The 19,644-nt window shown below is 38.9% G+C and overlaps 3 protein-coding genes across 4 annotated transcripts in view; 1 reads left to right on the top strand and 2 right to left on the bottom strand.

The window, feature by feature from the left end:
• Nucleotides 1-221: 221 nt before the first annotated feature.
• On the bottom strand, nucleotides 222-2,859 carry LOC117237618 (prolactin regulatory element-binding protein). The gene is made up of 4 exons (XM_033501768.1): nucleotides 2,442-2,859; nucleotides 1,967-2,346; nucleotides 1,201-1,895; nucleotides 222-1,105 (listed from the first exon to the last, which is right to left on the bottom strand). The coding sequence occupies exons 1-4, from the start codon at nucleotides 2,577-2,579 to the stop codon at nucleotides 1,020-1,022; spliced, it is 1,299 nt and encodes a 432-aa protein (XP_033357659.1). The 5' UTR covers nucleotides 2,580-2,859; the 3' UTR covers nucleotides 222-1,019.
• A 28-nt stretch (nucleotides 2,860-2,887) lies between these two features.
• LOC117237617 (NADH dehydrogenase [ubiquinone] flavoprotein 1, mitochondrial) lies at nucleotides 2,888-5,357 on the top strand. Its single transcript, XM_033501767.1, has 6 exons — nucleotides 2,888-2,997; nucleotides 3,182-3,249; nucleotides 3,341-4,009; nucleotides 4,098-4,330; nucleotides 4,430-4,633; nucleotides 4,727-5,357. Exons 1-6 carry the CDS (start codon nucleotides 2,949-2,951, stop codon nucleotides 4,911-4,913), a joined length of 1,410 nt encoding a protein of 469 aa, XP_033357658.1. The 5' UTR covers nucleotides 2,888-2,948; the 3' UTR covers nucleotides 4,914-5,357.
• A 544-nt stretch (nucleotides 5,358-5,901) lies between these two features.
• The window catches only part of LOC117237616 (RNA pseudouridylate synthase domain-containing protein 2-like), a 174,690-nt gene continuing 160,947 nt past the window's right edge, over nucleotides 5,902-19,644 (bottom strand). For both annotated transcript variants that reach the window (XM_033501766.1, XM_033501765.1), the window contains 3 exons: nucleotides 17,889-17,976; nucleotides 11,075-11,251; nucleotides 5,902-10,437 (listed from right to left, as the gene is read on the bottom strand). In XM_033501766.1, coding sequence (XP_033357657.1) covers nucleotides 9,682-10,437; nucleotides 11,075-11,251; nucleotides 17,889-17,976 — 1,021 coding nt within the window. In that variant the 3' untranslated portion in view covers nucleotides 5,902-9,681. The remainder of the gene's footprint in view (nucleotides 10,438-11,074; nucleotides 11,252-17,888; nucleotides 17,977-19,644) is intronic.

Here is a 19,644-nt window from a genome sequence, read left to right as displayed (position 1 = left end):
AATACCTTGTATTTATCTTCCAGATTTTTCTCATTTGTTTACATATTTGCTTTGTTTATTTACATTTCCTGACTTTTATTTTTGTATAATTATGTGTTCATATTTATTTAAACTTTCTCAATTTGTTTATTTAAATAACAATAAAAATTGAAATTTCAGTTTAGAAATTCAAATTTGAATCTTTTATAAAAATCGGAAGAGGGTAGGTAAAAACGTACAAGTTTGATTTTCAACTTAACAAAGTATATTTGCCCGGTACTTGTTCTATGGCAACGTTTTCCTTAAATGGAATATTACTGTTTCCCATGAAATGCATTATAAAATTGATAAAATTTCATGTGATGCATGCGTACTATTTATATGTGACCAGTTTGGCTTAATCTAAATTTCAAAGTGGACCAATCACGATGTTTCTTATCCAAACATAGTGATCGAAGAATAGAATAAAATTAAAACTTTAATACTATGGCGTATACATAACATTTCACACTCGACATCTATATTCCATTCTACACGTGAGCAATGCACAAACACAATTCACATAAATGCAATAAAAGTCAAAATGAGCTGAGCCTTCTGTACCAAAATAAACCGTATAAATTGATCTTGAAGTGTAAGAAATATGTGAGAAGAGAAAGTAGCTATTTGTGTGTCCAAACAGAAACTTATTTAGAGATATCTATTTACAATTATGTTTATCATAGAATTTATCTAATGTAGAGTAGTTACTGATCGCAGCATCGCTTCATTTGTTTTAACATTAATTGAACAAACGAGGTTCTAAACGCTCGAACAATCACGCACGTGAATTATTTACTACCGAACAAATTATAGGTAGTAATATCTATTGTCACAAAAATCGTGCACACGTGTTCATAAAATCGTACAGATTATTACACCTTCCTTTCTATACTATCGATAACATTTATAAATTAAAGAAACACACCTGTGAAAGTTCGATGTATGATATTAAAAAACCCTACACAAAGTACTTGGTATTAAAGGTATATTCTCTCAGGTCATATTCCGAGATAACTACAGAAGATGAACGCTCCACAAATACTAAGGACAATCAGTATAATGACGAACCAGAATGGTAGTGTGTCTATAACAGAAAAAATTGTCAAACGTTAAGATTGTCAAACGTTAAGATTACCAAAACGATATAAGCACGAATAAAAAGATTATTTAATTACTTACGTCTAAACGGTATGCTATGTATACAGATTTTGTTATCCACAGAAATGCTGACAACCGCAGTTTCAGTGTTACTAGCAATGGTAGGACCATCTAACTTGGTTGGTAAGAATTCTAGGCCAGTTACAAACATACTATGTGCACCAGGTACGTGCAAAGCTCTCCTCAAACTGAATGCAATGTATATATCCACGCTACCAGAGAACATTGTTCCAACTGCCACAAACTTTCCATCGTCCGAGACTGCCAAAGCAGACAGGGTTTCTTTATATGGTACCATCTTGACAACACTTCCAGACTCCACATCCCACATTTGAAGAAAACTAATATTCTTTCCAACCACTGCATTGGAGAGCATAAAGAGTTGAGCTTTTGATTTGTCCTCCTCCAGCTTCCTAAACCTACACCTTTTATACATATATTTCAATCCATTTGGGGGTGACCAAGTTAAGTCCTTGGATTTAGAACCATTGCTCACATTCCATAGAAATGCTTTGCCATCCTTTGCTATGCTTGCGATCAGTGTGCTGTCTGGACTGAAGTCTATGTCGTCTATTTCTTTCGTGTGAGCATCTAGATCATGTAGTTTATGCAATTGTGGAAATTTCCATAACCTTATATGACCATCCGTGCCACCAGTGACCATGAATTTTCCATTTGAATTTATTCTAACGATCCTCTGAAGTGGTTCTTCCTTGCTGTAGAAATTTTTCATATTTAGAGCAATTATTTTAGGAAACTTTGCGCATTTTTATAAAAATATAGTTACCTGAAATCTGTTTGTACACTATCTGCTGGCTTTACTATCAATTGAAGTTTCTTGCTCTTAATGTTTGAATTGTCATCCTTGACTTCCTCTATCCTTTCTTCAGGCATAACAGTTTCTTCTACTTTATCTATGTTTTTTCTGTGTCTAATGCCTTCCTTAGAATTGCCACTGGCTCCTTTGACAACCTCACCATTCTTCACGCTCACCACTTTACTACTCACATCGTACAGCTGACAGTGACTCTCTTGACCAGCTGCAATCCATATCCTCTTTTGATCATTGTACGTTGTACAATTCATAACAACACTGGGACCTGTTTCATGTCTGGTCACTTCTTCCGCAACGAACTGACATCCATTGTGAGACAATTCAAATATTTCCTGTTCATGAAAAATGATTCAATTTAAACAAATTATGAAATTACTCTCATTTTTTATATGTATGTAAGAATGACTAAAAAAAAAGGAATTCTTACAAAGCCATTAGCAACCCCAGTCTTCGAGGATCCTCCACCACCACCGACTAAGATATGCCTACCCGTCAACATTTGCAACGTATACAGCGGAAAATTCACCCTGGCCAGCAGGTCACAATTATTTCTCCTGGAAGGCATATTGTTTCCAATTACTACACCAGGACAAACGTTCTTGCTTTCGTCACTGTCGTCTAGACAGGTGTCTATTGATAGCCAAGGATCATGACTAGGCTAGAAAACCGAACTTCCGTCGAGTTTACCAATTTTTTTACAAGTAGCGAACGACAGTTACGAGACTCGAGTCTTACTCTCGACTCACGCACGCACGCTCAACACGGTTACGATAAGTCTTTCATAAAAACAGACAACTAGACGACAAAACAGTGATGAACACGTATTCAATCCTGTACTACTTTGTTTCTTGAGCGCGCTGCAAGATGGCTATACTGTGATCTTCTAAGTAGACAGCTCAATATCGCAAATTTCTGCGAGATCGCAAACAGCAAGATGGCTGGCACAATTGTACGTTGTTTTCAACTCCCAAGGAGACAATTGGGTAAGATTTGATGCTATTGTGTTTAATTTGTAACCATATTCACGACGTTCACGTCATTCAAGGCCAACCACGATGTAGGGAACATCGATGTTCCGATACTTTTCATATTTAAGAAGAATTTTGACGTTTTACGTTGTCACTGAAAGGAGGTTATGTAATGGAAAAATTTGGTTATGATTTTAAGGTTTCCTTGGGTCACCGTTGTGTAGCCAGCAGCAAAGAACATTTGCCGATGCCGCGCCCGAAGGGAAGGTGCGTGTATTTTATTCCCGCTTTAATTAGTGTTTGTCATATTAAAATAACGTAAATATGGAACGATTTGTGTTATTATCGTTTTTCTTAGAAAAAGGGTGGCCCCCTGGCTGACCAGGATCGTATCTTCACAAATTTGTATGGTAGACATGATTGGAGATTACAGGGTGCTCTGAAAAGGGGAGATTGGTATAAAACCAAGGAAATTATAGAAAAAGGTGCAGACTGGATCATTAATGAGATTAAAGTATCTGGTCTCAGAGGCCGTGGAGGTGCAGGTTTCCCATCTGGCATGAAATGGTCCTTTATGAATAAGCCCTCTGATGGAAGACCAAAATACCTGGTAGTTAACGGTGACGAGGGTGAGCCTGGCACCTGCAAAGATCGTGAAATTCTACGCCACGATCCACACAAGCTAGTAGAAGGTTGCTTAATTGCTGGCCGTGCTATGGGAGCTTGTGCAGCTTACATATATATTCGTGGTGAATTTTATAACGAAGCGTCAAATATGCAAGTTGCCATTGCAGAAGCTTATCAGGCAGGCCTGATTGGCAAGAATGCTTGTGGCTCTGGCTATGATTTTGACATTTTTGTGCAAAGAGGAGCAGGAGCGTACATTTGTGGAGAAGAAACTGCTCTCATTGAATCTATCGAAGGAAAACAGGGAAAGCCTAGGCTAAAGCCACCTTTCCCAGCCGATGTTGGATTATTTGGTTGCCCTACCACTGTCACAAATGTCGAAACCGTCGCTGTTGCTCCTGTATGTAATTATCATATAGTTAACACTATTAGGAAATATACGCACACGTAGAAAATCTTAATTCTAAAATAGAAATTTCAATATATAGACTATATGCCGACGAGGCGGAGCATGGTTCGCGTCATTCGGTCGTCTACGTAATCACGGAACTAAATTATTTAACATCTCGGGACACGTGAACAATCCATGCACTGTGGAAGAAGAGATGTCCATTCCTCTGAAGGAACTCATTGAAAGGCATGCTGGTGGAGTAATCGGTGGATGGGATAACCTGTTAGGTGTGATTCCAGGTGGATCTTCCACTCCGGTTATTCCCAAAAGGTACTTATATATATTTGAATACCAACTGGGAATAAGAATCTATAGCACATATTTGTCAAAATTGGGTTAACAGCTATAATTACTCGTATGATGTTGCAGCGTATGCGATACAGTGTTATTAGACTTCGATGATCTCGTTAGAGTGCAGAGCTCATTTGGTACCGCAGCTGTAATCGTGATGAACAAACAGACTGATATTATTAAAGCTATTACGCGTCTTATCAGTTTTTATAAGCACGAATCTTGCGGTCAGTGCACTCCGTGCCGTGAAGGAATAAGTTGGATGTATAAAATCATGAGAAGGTACAAAAATAGTTCTATTTGTTAGCTCTTTTTATTTTATCTAAAAAAGAAATAAATTATATATTGGAAATCATGTAATGAATATCTGTCTAGGTTCGCCCAAGGACAAGCGGAGATACACGAGATAGATATGCTATGGGAGTTGACCAAGCAGATTGAAATGCATACTATTTGCGCTTTGGCGGATGGTGCAGCGTGGCCAGTTCAGGGATTGATCAGACATTTCAGACCGGAAATAGAAGCACGTATTAAAGAGCGCAAGCAAGCAGTGTCCAATTAAAATAAAGGTAGAGAAACTAGAAACTATTGAACGTTTCAATATTTATTCACCGCAAAATAGTCGATTGTAGAAAGAGCAAATATATATATCTGTAAAATATTGTACTTATTTACAGTATATATATAAGTCGAATTTTGCAAAATGCGGTGTTGTTGAATTTCCTATATAATTTTACCGATAAAAATCATCTTCAACTTTCGGTAATCTAGTAAATAAAATAGATAGAAAGAACGTACTTTGTCTGTATTAATATAGAAGGAGACGTAATTTTTCAAGGTAATTCGATAATTTTTTACATACTGTAATAAGAGGAAAAATAATTTTTTAAAGCGCGTGATCCGAAAGTATTCGTTCTCTAATGGAAACTGAACGTGAAACGCGATATTTTACAATATCTTTATAATTTGAAGAATATCGGGAAATTAAAATAAAACTAAAGTAAAAGGTACTCAAAGAGAATTGTGATTTTATTTCAACGATAGCGGAATCCAAGAAAATAACAGCTTCTAATCTTGTTTGAAATAACATCGATCTTATTTGTTCTCACTGAAAATTCGAGATACAGCGAACGCTAAATCATAGCACATAATGTGACAGTTCGTTCCTGTATACTTGAACAAAATGTACAGGTTGATCCGATTATTAAATTTTTAATAAATTCCTTACTCACGGAATACAATTTTAATTATGATTCAAAAATAATGACAGAGGAACACCGTTACCTAACACCGTTACTAAATCATCCTGTACATTTCAACCTCCAAGTAATAGTATGTAACATTTTTATCGCGTCAAAATATGTATTGTTTACATTATTCTTTCTTACATCGAATATTTCCAGAATGCAAAATATGTTTAAAATATTCAATACTATTAAGTACATTTTTGGATCGAATAAAGTGAAGAAGGTGTGTGAAAGAAGATGGAACGACTACGATGAAACAAAGTTCGACAAGAAGATAAAGGGTACATTGGCACACGATGTGTATACCGAACGATACTTTACATTTATTCGTTCATTATACAAGAAAAAAGTTTTTCTAGCTCTAACGTTTCCGCTGACTACGGATACAGACAATAATATCGCTCAGATTACAGTACAATGTGCGTATACAATATACAATATATATATATGTATATACATACAAAAGCGTTCGCTCGATTTACAGACCGATGTCTTTCTCTTTCATTCCCTCTCTCTCTCTCTCCCTCTCTCTTTCAACACACACTCACACACACTGTCTCTCTCTCTCTCTCTCTTTCGTTCTCTCACACATTCTCTCTCTCCCCTTTTTCTTCTTTTGTCTCTGTGCTACCAAGTCGAGACTGTCTTTTGGAGTTTCTCCTTTCGTCCTTACTCTTTTCTCTTTTTTTATTCCTTTTTTCTCTTTGTCTTTCTTTCATTCGATATATATTCGAGAGTTAGTTCTTCCCTTCTTTTTCTTTTACTTAAATAAAATTAAGCTAGCTGTTACAATATCGGGATAGCTTGCTATATTATTTTTTTTTTCTTTCATTTCGTCTCTCGCCGCAAGCTATCCCGTTGGGTTAGTAAGCGCACACACTGTCTTTTATGATAGGTCCGTTATTACGTTATCTCCTTCCTACGTCTATCTATCTAAAATCTCTGTTCACTGATCTCTGTTTTGCCTGTTGCTTACAAGAATCCGGAGAGGTAACGAGAACTGTTTCCTTTTTGTCTTTTCATGTCTTCTCATCCTGTTCCATTCTCTCGTTCGATAATTTATTTAATAGCTCGCGATTATTACAAAGCTTTCGTATAAAAGATGGTTTTTGTTCCCTTCTTGCGATTTCAACTTTAACGTTGTTGGCGTGTTCTCTTGAGCACGTCTTTTACCGTTAGGATCCACTTTCTTCCAACTTCCTCTAAAACTTCTCCAAAAGAACGCAATTTACGAAACTGAGTTACACTGAATCAAAATCCGTTTGAAACTATCCATTCTCCGTGTATTATTCAATGAGCCATACTAAGACAGATTACCAAATGATAAAATTCGAATGAAAAGAATCGATCGAAGCTTCAGCGAAAGGGTTCGTACGATCTTCTGTCAGAAGAATAAAAATTAATAGAAATGATACAGCGGGATGTAAAAGGATATGTGATACAATCAAATGACAACAAGCTTCATCTTTGGCCCAGAATATAATTCCTTCAAACAATTAAAAGATCCGAAAGGTTTACCATTCTCATCACCTCTTCCAGATATCCCGAGCACGCGATAAAAGCTTATGTATAGCCCCGCTAAAGGAGACGAACGTGACTCGTAGCAAAATAATGTACGACGTTAATCTCGTTATTTCACTCGCTCGATTGTACTTGTTGCAAGTCCTGCCACTTGGACGCGGTCTTATTCGACGCGCGGGAACAAGGTACACGTACACGATATGGCTTGAAAGAAGCTCTCTCTTTCCCTCTCTCATACATATACGCACACATACATTTATTATTTTTCACTCCATCTCCGATACACTCGCTCTCGTTCGCCGGACGCGCTCGCGCTCTTTGGCATGATCGTTGGCTATATCCTCCTGGCAAGATCACGCTTATTGTTGGAGACCTCTGCCGCTGGACCTGCGCCACTATTTAGTTTCCTGTATATATAATCAGCCATAAAAATAGACGCGTCTCTATTGCAGTTTCCTACGTCAGCCCCTTGTCTGCGCGGTTCTCGAGGATGAACGCTGGTCGATGATGATTCTTAAACATTCTTGACCTTTTCACAGTAGCAACAGAATAGTAAATTCAGAACGAACGATTTAAAGAACAATTATCCCTTTAAGCCTTCGAATTTTTTGCGTTTCTGGTATTACATATAAAAATACGTACTTTTAAGCTTTTATAAGAAACAAATATTAATAACGTTATTTGATAACATTCGAAGACCACAGATGAAAAGACCCAAGTATCTCAAGCTATATCGTTAAAGGATTAAACAATTTTCGGTCACGATCTTGTCTTTTTTATTCTAGTTTGCGTCATGAGCGTTTGTGAAAGAACAAGTGGATGGATGGTGATTGTAGAGATTTCTGGGACGGTTGTTAAAGGTAAGACGTTGTTGAAAGTATGGTAGAATGGATGTTATTAGTCGTAGAATTGAATTTTGCTGATCTACGGGCTTCTGGGTAGCTTGGATCAGGGAATGACGTTACTGTAGCTATTCTACGTTTAGATAATCTGATTAAGAAATACACAGAAGATCGTTTGCCATAGTTACGGAAAGGTGACTGCAGGCGTTTCTAATTAAAGGAATGAGGGTAGATCGCTTTGCGTTAAGGGGTTTGCGCTACTCTGCAATACAGTTTCCATAATACATTTCAAAGTTTCGTTATATCTCTCTATTGATAGAACGAAGCATTTGTTACATAACTGATAAATATTATTTAATTCCCTTTGATAAAAGGGAAAAAGGAAACATAAAATAGCAATCATCTTCGTTAAATGGCGTTAACTAATTGCCCATGATATTTCGAAGGAACTATTTCGATCTTGCATATTCTATCAATAGAAAGTAAGAAAAAAATAAGCAAAGAACGAACCCTCTTCGTTCGCTGGAAGAAGATCCATAAAAGGGACTGGGTTTCGAGCGTGCTTTCCTTCGAGATCAGAAGCATAAAGATTCCCAGTCGCAGGGGACCCGAGTAATAGAAAAGACCGTCGGCTTTCCTTGTTCCTATCTGCATCATAAATCAAGGACACGAACGATAACGATCCATTCGGGCTTTCGCGGTTGACAGTTGCATCAATCTTCTCTCGTGCGCGCACCAGTGGCAGTGACTGTTCGACCGACCCGTTTACAGAATCGATCAGGATCGTTTCGTCGCCCCGTGCCACGTTGATGCTTCGATCTTTTTGCGCTATTCATCGGTGCATCCTGGACGAGAATCTACACTTCCCCATGGGATAACCACAATACCACCGATTCAGATCGAATCACGCGAATTCTAATCGATGCTACGTTATTCTAAATGAGAATTGTGTAATGGTTCTTAGGAGGACAAAATTATGGGCAGTGATGTCACGTATCTCGTGGAATAAGTTTGATAACGAAACGAATGAAATTCTATAAGCAAATTTCACGAACTATAAATCGTTCGATTATCCTCTTTAACGTAAAGTTGTAAAATTATAAAAAAGATAATCTTGTACGATGTACGACCGTCGCTTCGTATCGACTCTCTAATATCAATAGCGAGTAAATTGTGGTGTAAAAGGAGTTGGCGAACAGCACTCTACCCTGTGCAGCTCTGTTCTAGATCGATCGCGCGTCGCAACAACGGATGAACGCGTCAGGGATCAAGGACGGCCTGAAACGTTCCTCGAAGATTCGTCGGAACACCTGCAGGCTGTCTCACGCAAACTTTCGCTTCGTCTCGAGCCAATTAACGCTGTGACGCTCATAGTTCGCCATCCATCAATCTTCCTCGTTTATGATCTACGACGTTCGGAATATCACGGGTGAACCTGTCATTCGTTGAGAATCATCCTGGAAACGATCCCGACAGATTCACCGCGATATTGCCAGCGCGAAGGGCCTCGAATATCAGCGCAGACCAGACGCGACACCAATCTCGGAGGACCAACCGAGAGGTCTCTCGTTTGTTCGCGAGTCCAGCGACCTGGTCACAGGGATGGGTACATGTACGATGGTCGAGATCGCTCGCTGGCGGATGGAAGGCACGGGGTAAGGATATCAAAAAGGGATACGAAGGGTGATGACAGCTCGTTTCGATGCTTCGTGGACCGGAACTATCGGTCTTCTTCGGTCCAGTCGCTGGCTGCCCAAGCCGGAAGTGGAGTCTCGTATTCCCAGCCTGGACCGCAGTAGCGCCACGCGTGCAGGTACATGACCAAATCGGATGGTTTCGGGTCTCTGTACTTCACTTTGCACTCGTAGCAGTGCGGATCTACCGTCATTTTGTCGTTCGTGAAACTAGAATCTGGCGGCTCTGATCCAGTCTGCGTGCCTACCGTCACCTTCAGCGATTGTTCCTGTTGTTGTTGCTGTTCCTCCTCGCCTAGGCCAGGCGTCGAGGATGGAGAAGATCCATCCTTGTCGTTGCTCAACGACACGCGTTCCTCTATGTCTAATTTTGGCTTGAACAGACTCATCTCCGAATCTCCATCCATGCCAAGCCAATTTTCTGCGTTGTGGATGCTGATCAGATCTCTGACCAGCTCCTGATCGGTCTTCCCGATGTTACCACCCTTTCCTTTCTCAGGACCAAATACAACGTGATTGTAGAGAGGATCGTTTACCACTGGGTAGCCCAGGTATTGAAGATGGACACGGATCTGATGCATTCGTCCCGTTTGAGGCTTGCAGAGCACCACGGACGACTTGCCGTTGTAGCTGAGACGCTTGAAACGGGTTACACAGTCCTTCCCTTTCTCGGAGACTTTGCACACGCCTATCTTGTAGGATACTACCTCGATCGGCTCGGAGCAGACCACTTCCTCTTCGGGGAACTCGCCTTCCACTCTGCAGACGTATTGCTTGTGAACCTGAAATAAGAATTTATGCGTTGATCGTATATTACCAGATTATTCTAGGTTGCAATTCCTCCTATACGTTTCTCAATTTATCTTACAGGACCAGTGGAAGTTAACTTTTAAAAGGACTGCCAGATTGTGATCATTTTTCTGATATCAGTGCGATCTATTACAATATTCGATTCTATAGGAAATGGAACAACGTATATATCGCATTCTAAAAATTGTGCTAAGTACCGACGTCACTCTTTCAATATTAAGATTAACATTCCGTTGAGAATCTTATAACACGACTTTACGTAAATCTCTACGCAGTTATTTAATTAAATAATAAGTTAAACGTTATCTAACTTTTCCACTAAGCAATTAATATAGCAGTAATATAGCAATAGCACTTATGAATTACATGTACTACTGAAAATTATTACGAGACGGATTCGATTCTCTTTTAGTATCAAAGTTGACATTCGATCGGGACCATTGTAAATAATATCTCGTAAAAGTCGTAAATCTCCACAAAACACGAAACGCTATCTAACATGTCTTTTTGTTCTTATCCAATCCGGCTCTAACGGTGTTGGGCAGAATTTATTGGAAAATCCGCGGATCCAAGCAGGTTTCCCTCGCATAACACCGTTACGAAACGAACCTGTCTGTTTCTTATTTGGTGCTCCATCTGCCTCGCTTTCTTCGGCGTTCTACCGAAAAGGAGAATACCGCTGGTCAGTCTGTCCAGCCTGTGGATTGTCCTCAGGTTCTTCAAATTGTATTCCTTCGCCAGAATGAAGACTACCGTGTTGTGTCGGTATCGTCCGCACGGGTGCACCTGCAATTCCAGGATCGGCTCGGTTTATTTGCCGAGAAAACAGAACGCGAAGCGGAAAAGAGGACGAGGAAGATAGAGGATTGTGCAATTGGTCGAGTTACGCGTTACGGTTAAAAATACTCGGCAAGGAGAACGAGAAAAGCGGAATGGGATTATTGTATTATTGTATTTACAGACACCAGAAGTGTTTCTGCAAGAGATGCTCCTCTCTTCCACCACGAACATTCTTCCACCATTTTAGCTTCTAAGCTAATCGTTTCGTTATCCAACGTTGTTATCCGTTTCACTGTTAGAGTATTCTTCGTTTGAAATAATTTTTCTTTCACCGATTTACAATTTCTCGGGTAATATTTTACGATCGCGTACCACACGAATCAAGTCGCAATTGAAGCGATACTATAATATTTCGTAGCACATCCGAATTCTTGTGCATAATAAATTTTCACAGAATAAAACGATGCAGCAATGATCATTCGTCTGTCGTAATCGCGTGATTTTCCCTCTACGATTACATTCTATGTTTGATACAGAGAATTCCAATAAAACACTGGCTACGAATTAACGTTGAATACACATTATATGTTCCAAGTATAAAGACAGTCATGAAAAGAATACTCGAAACCATTTCAAAAGCAAATCTCCACAAATCTATTCATTTACCGGTTGACCATGTTTGGCATTGAAGTAAATCGATGCCAAAGGAACATACTCTGAATAAAACGAACGATTTCTACAAATACGATTAGCATTTGAATTAATATATTGGCAATCCCATTACTTTTCAACCAGACTGTGTACCGTGGACTATGTACATCTCTACGGTCAATACCATTAAATTAAAAATGCTTTCCACTAACCACATCATTCACTAGACAAACTGACAGGACGTACAACGGGTAAACATATAACGTTAGTGAAAAGCAGCAGTCTTGGCGGTGTACGATCGAAATTCGAAGCTAAGCGCGATTGCACGACGCCATTATGGTACCAACGATGGTTAGGGCAAACGATTTGACGCGAATGCACGTGCAAACAGGCTGGCTGCATGCGACGTCGACCAATTTCTCCCAATTCGAAGAGAAAAAACCGATTGACTCTATGACAAAAGGGAATGATTCGATGATTGCGCGTTCGTGTCAGCCGCAATATGGGCACAATGGTTGATCCGGAATTGTCGCGTTGAAAAATGCGATTAGAAAGAATTTCTGGAATGAGCGAAACGCTTACAATGGTTGAAAAGAACTAGGTTTCGATTTGTATTTATATTAAAAATATAACAAACAGACTGTGCATCTTTGTGCATTTACGGGAAATTTAAAAGCGCGAAAGTACATTTTTGTGTCTTAAAATCTCGTAGCCGAAAAAGTTGAAACGGAAGAATCGTTACGTGTAATTTCACGCTTTGATTTTACGCAGAAAAAAGTTTCCTAGAACGTTACAAGTATTTTTATTTACTGAAACGAACGATCGAGACACAAAAATTGCAAGAGCACGGCAGAGTCGAGGCAAATTTACACATTTGAAAGAAAATGACGGAGAAGTGGCAAAAATACGAAGAGTCGAGTAGCTACCTTGAGTTAAATACCTAATTTACCATTAATTTTCTTAGCGATGAAGAATTCCAATGACATCGTGCATCGCTAATAATTTCCTCGCTCTACGAAAAACTTCCAGCTTCTGTTGAAGGATCTTTTGAGTACAATTTTACTTGCACTACAGTTACAACGACGAAACTTCCGGAATAGATATACTATACTCCATCGAGGAGGCCTACAAAGCGACACGTAGTTCAAGTAACACTCGTTGCCAACACTCCGATTCATTAATGCCAATCTGTCACTATCCTAATCGCGGCGAAGCAATATAACAGCGAAGCACTCAACGCTGATTCGACACTTGCTCTCGTGTTTTATTTTTCATATTACCGATATTTGTAACTTGCTAGTGAAGTACAAATAAAATACTAAATACTAGTTTGCGAAATACAAATAAAATACTAAAATCTTCATACTATCACAATTTTTGAATATAGACGTAAGTTCGTTATACTGTACGAAAAAGAGCACGATACATAAACAATGCGTTCTACGGTACAAGAAAGAACACGACGCATAAATTATAAATTCTTAAAGTATGTAAACGAAGAATGACATTTGAACAGCACTCTTTAGACATACGTAAAGCATATTTAAGAAAAAAAAACTAATAGAAGAATAAACATCCACGTTATCCAAATTGTCTATAAATATTTAAAGTAACACATACATATTAATGTGGGATAGTATGACATCGGGGAAGGACGTGGCGCGAGGGGTAATTGTTTATTAGCGTTGTCAAGATACGTTGACGTTGTCAAAGAGCGTTGCGAGCGTTACCAAGGTATGCTTAGGAAAAAAGCGAGCATGGAAAACATTGTAACGAGAGTCGAGAGAGTCAGAGTTGAATTTATCGTGGTCGTGCGAAGATCGTTGCGTTGTTGTGTCGTAGAAGTAGTGAGTAACGAATACGTGAAACGGGGTTTTATATTCGATTACGCGCGAGTGCGAACGATATTGTATTAATCACACTGTTACCTACAAACTAATAATATAACATTTCTACATTAGTATTTCATAGATATTACAACCACGATAAGATAAAGGCAAGCGAGTGTCAACGTGAGAAGAAACACTTGCAATTCACGGACGTAACGATAAATTTAAAGGAGTTGTCCGAGCAATTCTGTGGAGGATGTCGATAAGTTGATAGGCGAGGGATCGTTAGAGGCATAAATAGTACATAAACAGGAAGTAGCAGGCCGTAAAGACGCGCTGACATCCGAGCGACGACGAGAACCACTCGATTTACCCGATAATCCTGCTCTTCGTCTCGCTGCTCGTCGACTAACCCCTTTTCTATGTCCTCTGTCACCCTTCCCTTCCTCCTTTGTCGCTATCGTATTGTCCGACCCACTCACTGAAAGCACCGGATGTGCTCCACGCGGATATATATCGCGAAAACCTCGCTTCCTTCCCTGTCCTTACTTCTATTCTTTAGGTCGAACTATTTTCTATCGCGGTAAGAGGATTTCGCGGCGGACTTAATTTTTTAAGGCGATTGCCGATGACGAAAATCGGTTGCTCGACTTCGCGTCTCGTCCCTTTCCTTTTTCCTATGCGATCAAAATACGCGAAATCTGAGAGTCGTCGCGATAGAAATTTTATCGTTTCAATTCCTTAGACTCGTGTATTTGCGCGATTATCTGTGACGATTATGCGTTACATAGTACGAAATCGTTTCGATACGCGCTTCTCTAATTTTTGATTTAATCTTTACCTTTCAATCCTCGATATGATAATAATCTTTGGTTTACTTGTGACTTTTAAATGCGCGACTCTGTGAAATTTTAAATAATAAATTGCTTCGATTTTCACATTTTTCTGTTTTTATTTCATCTCTACTTTTGGGTATTTTTTTAATTTTGCTCTTTCGAACTTGCTATTGCTTCTGACAGAAACGAGCATTAAGTATTTTCGTATTTTTATAACGTTACGTTCGGTACCATCTTATTTTACTTCTTCGTTAAATTCAATCGAATGAAATATTTCCGATCAAAACTTTACAAGTAAATGGTATTAATTCGACTTCTATTTTTTAAGCGCGTAATAACGTTACGCGTGTTCATTGAATTTCAAGTGTATATCAATTTAACGTTTACAGGATATAAAGCGCACACATACACGCACAGAGGGAACGTGAAACGAGTTGAATTCGTAAACTGTTTGGCGTAGTCTGGCGAGGGTGGCGATCGAATGGACTCGTAAAATCTAACGCGCGGAACAAAAGCTTGGAAAATAAAACTGATCCGGTCTGTTGTTCCCGGGCGTAATTAAATGATCATTCCGCGGTCGCAAAAATGTTTTTGCGGCAATTAACCGAACGCGCGGAATGGTAATTAAGCGTCGCTTAATGTTTCTCTTTGGCTTTGATCCACGTACGAGCGAGGACCGCAAATTAAACGGGGAAACAAAAGCGGGACACGTCGAACCTGAAAGCCATCGTGACGAACCGAGAAACTTTGTTATAAGTTTCAATTTCGTGGCAGTTACCTGCGGATCGACGAAACTAGTTATCGAATTAAATTATTTTCCTTTCTGTCTTTCACGAATATCAACGAAATAATAGCTTCTCGAATATATTTATAATCCTTTCGACGCGAGGAAATTCTAAGAAATCTTTGATTTAGCGACATTAATAAGTTTTAAATTTCTCGCGACTATTAAAATCACCGATGTTTACTAATTATCAAATTCTAGCTTTAAAATTTATCAATTATTCAAACGTCAATTATTCAAAGTCCCACAAGTTATCCAATCGTTTAAAGATTCCATAATGTTTGACAGAATTCATTATCTATTTTGGTATAATTACTTTAACTACAGAGTCTTTTTGCCTCGTCACGCAATCGCGTCATAATTGAAAATTACACGGTCGTATAATACTCGCTGTAAATTATTATCCCTCGTTAAGATACAATCGAGGATGTACGGTTAGAGTCATACGATTATAAAAATCACTGGAATTCTATGCTTGGTCGTTGGAAACATCACGGCAGAAGCATCAGCGAGATAAATCATTCGTTCGCTGAGAACCGGTGAAAATGTCATCGAGAGATCATTAAGGATTTCGCAAACTGCCACGTGATCGATGTAAGAATAATTTGAAAAGAAAAATTGCCTCGATACGCTGACTTTCTATTTCTATAAAACGCTATAGTATGTAAGCAAGTAAGTACCTTGTATATTAAGTATACAAACATGAAATCTAATCTGTCGAACGTTGTAATCTTTATCTTGATACAACAAAATGGATCGTACGTAATTCGATAAAATAATATAGGGTGGTTGGTAACTGGCAGTACAAGCGGAAAGGGGGTGATTCTACGCGAAAAAAGAAGTCGAAAATATAGAATAAAAACTTTTCGTTCGATGCTTTGTTTTCGAGAAAATCGACTTTGAATTTTCGTCCGGTACGCGTTATAACGGTTCTCGTTATAACGTATCTCACTGTAGATCGTTGTCTCGATGGAAAAATTAAAAAAAAAAAAATTTTTTTTATTCTATATTTTCGACTTTTTTTTTCGCGTAGAATCACCCCCTTCCCGCTTGTACCACCAGTTGCCAACCACCCTGTATAAAACGAAAAATGTTGCGTATCTATTATTTCCTTATAAAAGGAAAGAAACTTTTCGGACGACCGAATACTTTGTTCGAAACTGTATGTATCTTTCAACTGCGATAAAAGTCCGACATTTTAACCGTAGAGAAACTCTTTACATTTGAAAATTCGATGAATTTGCATTTGGACGACACGCGGCAAACCGTAATTGCGCTTTTATCGTATTAATTACAAAAATGAGTCACGAGCAGACGTTTGCAAGAAAATATTTTTCGCAAAAAGAAGAAGAAATTGTAACGTGTTTTTTTAAATCGTTAAAAAAGAAATACGCGCCGAGGCACTTTAAAAGATTAATACGGCAAAGCAACATTCACGGCGGGAATTTGGTGGGAAAACAAGAGAATCTAAAGAGGTAAACACGAGGAAGGATCGCAAATAAGAAGACTGGCGGGAAGCGAGGAGAGACGAGCCGGGCAAAATGAAAAGCAGTCAGCGTGTACAAACGCATTACAAAATTGCCGCGTGATTATTCATAATTGTTTTGCCACGTCGAAGGCCGTCGAGTCACAGACGATGAGCAAAGCCCACCGGCGCGTCAAACTGCAGGTAGAAAACATTAGTAGGAAAAATACAGCTGCACGATGAACGTGCGGTTAATCATATGCCAACGAAATGCATAGAAACTTACCATGACACGATAAGAAAGAAAAAAGAAAGATAGAAAAAGAATACAAGGAAAAATGAAACATGCGGCAAGTATGAGAATATGCACGACGATTGAACGCTTTTTTCTTATTACGTATTTCTATTCCACTCTTTTTCTTCTATTTTCATTCTTTTTTTATTTTTATTTTTAAACGTAATTTCACGTTCTCGAGTCTGGAATACCTTCGATTTAGGAATAGCAAGCTCTGTTTCCTTCGTAGTTTTCGTTACGATAAATTGAAGGATTAACGGTGTAGAAGCTAACAAGTTCGGTAAACCAACTTGGTAAATTGTAATATTTTCCGTAGAAGATACCAAAAGCTACCATTAGAAGAAAGACGGAAAAAGAACATTCTTCTCCATCGTCGATAAATTCTTCATTTAGATTCCGACTACGTTACGCAAGGATTCGACCAACTTCCCAGAATTGGATACAATGAAGATCGAAGGTATTCCAGCGAGTGAATAATTTGGGTTAGTACAACCATGGGATCTCGAACAGCAAACAAACACGGATTCGTTCGGATTGATCGCGCGGCCGAGGCTTCGGGCCAAAAATAATCGGCCTGGGCCGCAGAAAGCGAAAGGCCGAGCGAACAATCGTCGTAGTCGCGCGGACAATCGGCCGCGATAGCAAAAACAGATAGGCGAAACTACTGCAACCGAGTGGATGCTCCCATCTGTTTCTTTTGCTCTTTTTATCTTATTTTATTTATTTTTTCTTTTTCTTTTTTTTTTTTTTTTGGCAGTACAGTCCTGGCAGTACACCACTTACAGGGATGGAGGCGGGCTTGTTGACCACGACGACGTCCTCGTCCATGTGTATCACCGTGATCGGCTCCGAGGTGACAGGCACCTCGTGTCTGCAACACACCAATCGCAACCAGCTTAACGTGGCTTTGTTCCTCTTGCGCGTACTCTCATTCATTCCCTCTTTCTCTTTCTTACACGCACGCATACCACAGAATGGAGCTTCGTTTATTCGCGTGGGATTTCCAATGAAACGGTGTGTCTTTGACGGTCGATGGATCGGTTGCACAAGATTTCTTGAGTTTCGATCTCGGTTACGAATATTAATAGTGTATCGACTCTTAATTTTAGGATCGATACTAGGATCAAACAATTATAAGTTTGGATCGATTTTCATTTTTATGGAGAATTTGACGTAGAAAACTGTAACACAAGAAACCGGTATTTTTACCGGTCGTACTTACATTTTCCAAGACCCTTCGCATAGTATGGTTGTTATATAAAGCGTTTTAAAGGTATATAATATCCATACTATGGGAACGGAAAACTCTGAATTTCTTTTTCTTCCAATCTTTTAAGAAAAACTCGAAATTGCTAATTATTTTCAATTTGATTATGACATATTTCTTTGGTGGCAAATGTCCGGATAAACGAAGCTCGTACATGTAGAAATGACGACAGAGAAGTGCACAGTAACGATTCGCGGGAAGGGAGTCGGATCTCGAAACACGAGGGAAGGTGTTCGAACATGTCTGTTCTTTCCAGTCCATAAAGCGTTGAACGTGCATGATTCTCTTTGGAACTGTTAACTCGTAACACGTGCTCATGCGGTTTCGAGGATTTCTGAATGACTTGTATCTCTCCAAAAAAAAAAAAATCTTACATTTTAATATTATTCAAAAAGAGAAAAAATACGATGGAAAATGTTTCGCTCGTCAAGCGTCATAGTTTCAGATGTTCGATTTATATCACTCAAAAAGACACGACAGAAAATGTCTTTCGTTAAATACTTTACCTTCCATGGTATCCAACATTCTCTTCGCTCCAATTTCTTTTGTACTTCGAACGTTTAGAGAAACACGGTCGACAAGTGAATTTTCAATTTTCAATCGCTTTGTAACTGTTCCGTTTCTAATTTCTTAATTAATCCTCGCTTGCTAACGTCATAAAACACCGCAATAATTTCTCTTTCCTTTCGTTAAAAATAGCAGTTGATCTTGAGCGATCTTTCAAGTATTCGTTTTCTATTTGGATTCTATATCTTACTTGATAAATTTCGGCAATTTCTGTTATGCGTTATAAAATGCAGAGAATAAAATATTCTAAAATTAAGTAACTTATCGTTAATCCAAAACGTCACTTGCGATCCAACCAAAATGTTGCGTAAGTGTAAATTAAGGATCCTAAAGGATGTAAAGGAATTAAGAACAACCAATATCGATAATATTCTAAAACCCTCCCATCTGCCAAATCCTCCGAAAACTCTACTCCTTTCCTTCCTTATTCAAAGAAGATTCTCGATACGCAACAATCCTCTTAAGGATCGTCCGATTAATCCAAAATTTACTCCGACTCTGTTTTTAACGCTTCAAATTTCAAAAGTCTCCGAAGAACTTATAGTATCCGTATCCCTATCTTCGAGTTCCCCATTGTCCTCGGGCAAGTCGACCAGACCCTTTACGCTCCCGCAGAACGCAAGTTAAACAGATTAATGGCGATACGAAGAGAAAAACGATCGTGAAAACGGGACAAAGAGGAGGCGCAACGACGACAGGTGGCCA

Source organism: Bombus vosnesenskii, unplaced genomic scaffold (genome assembly GCF_011952255.1).
Source record: "Bombus vosnesenskii isolate JDL3184/JDL3185 unplaced genomic scaffold, Bvos_JDL3184-5_v1.1 scf7180000013383, whole genome shotgun sequence".
NCBI classification, from domain to species: Eukaryota; Metazoa; Arthropoda; class Insecta; order Hymenoptera; family Apidae; genus Bombus; species Bombus vosnesenskii.
This window is presented reverse-complemented; position numbering and strand designations above follow the sequence as displayed.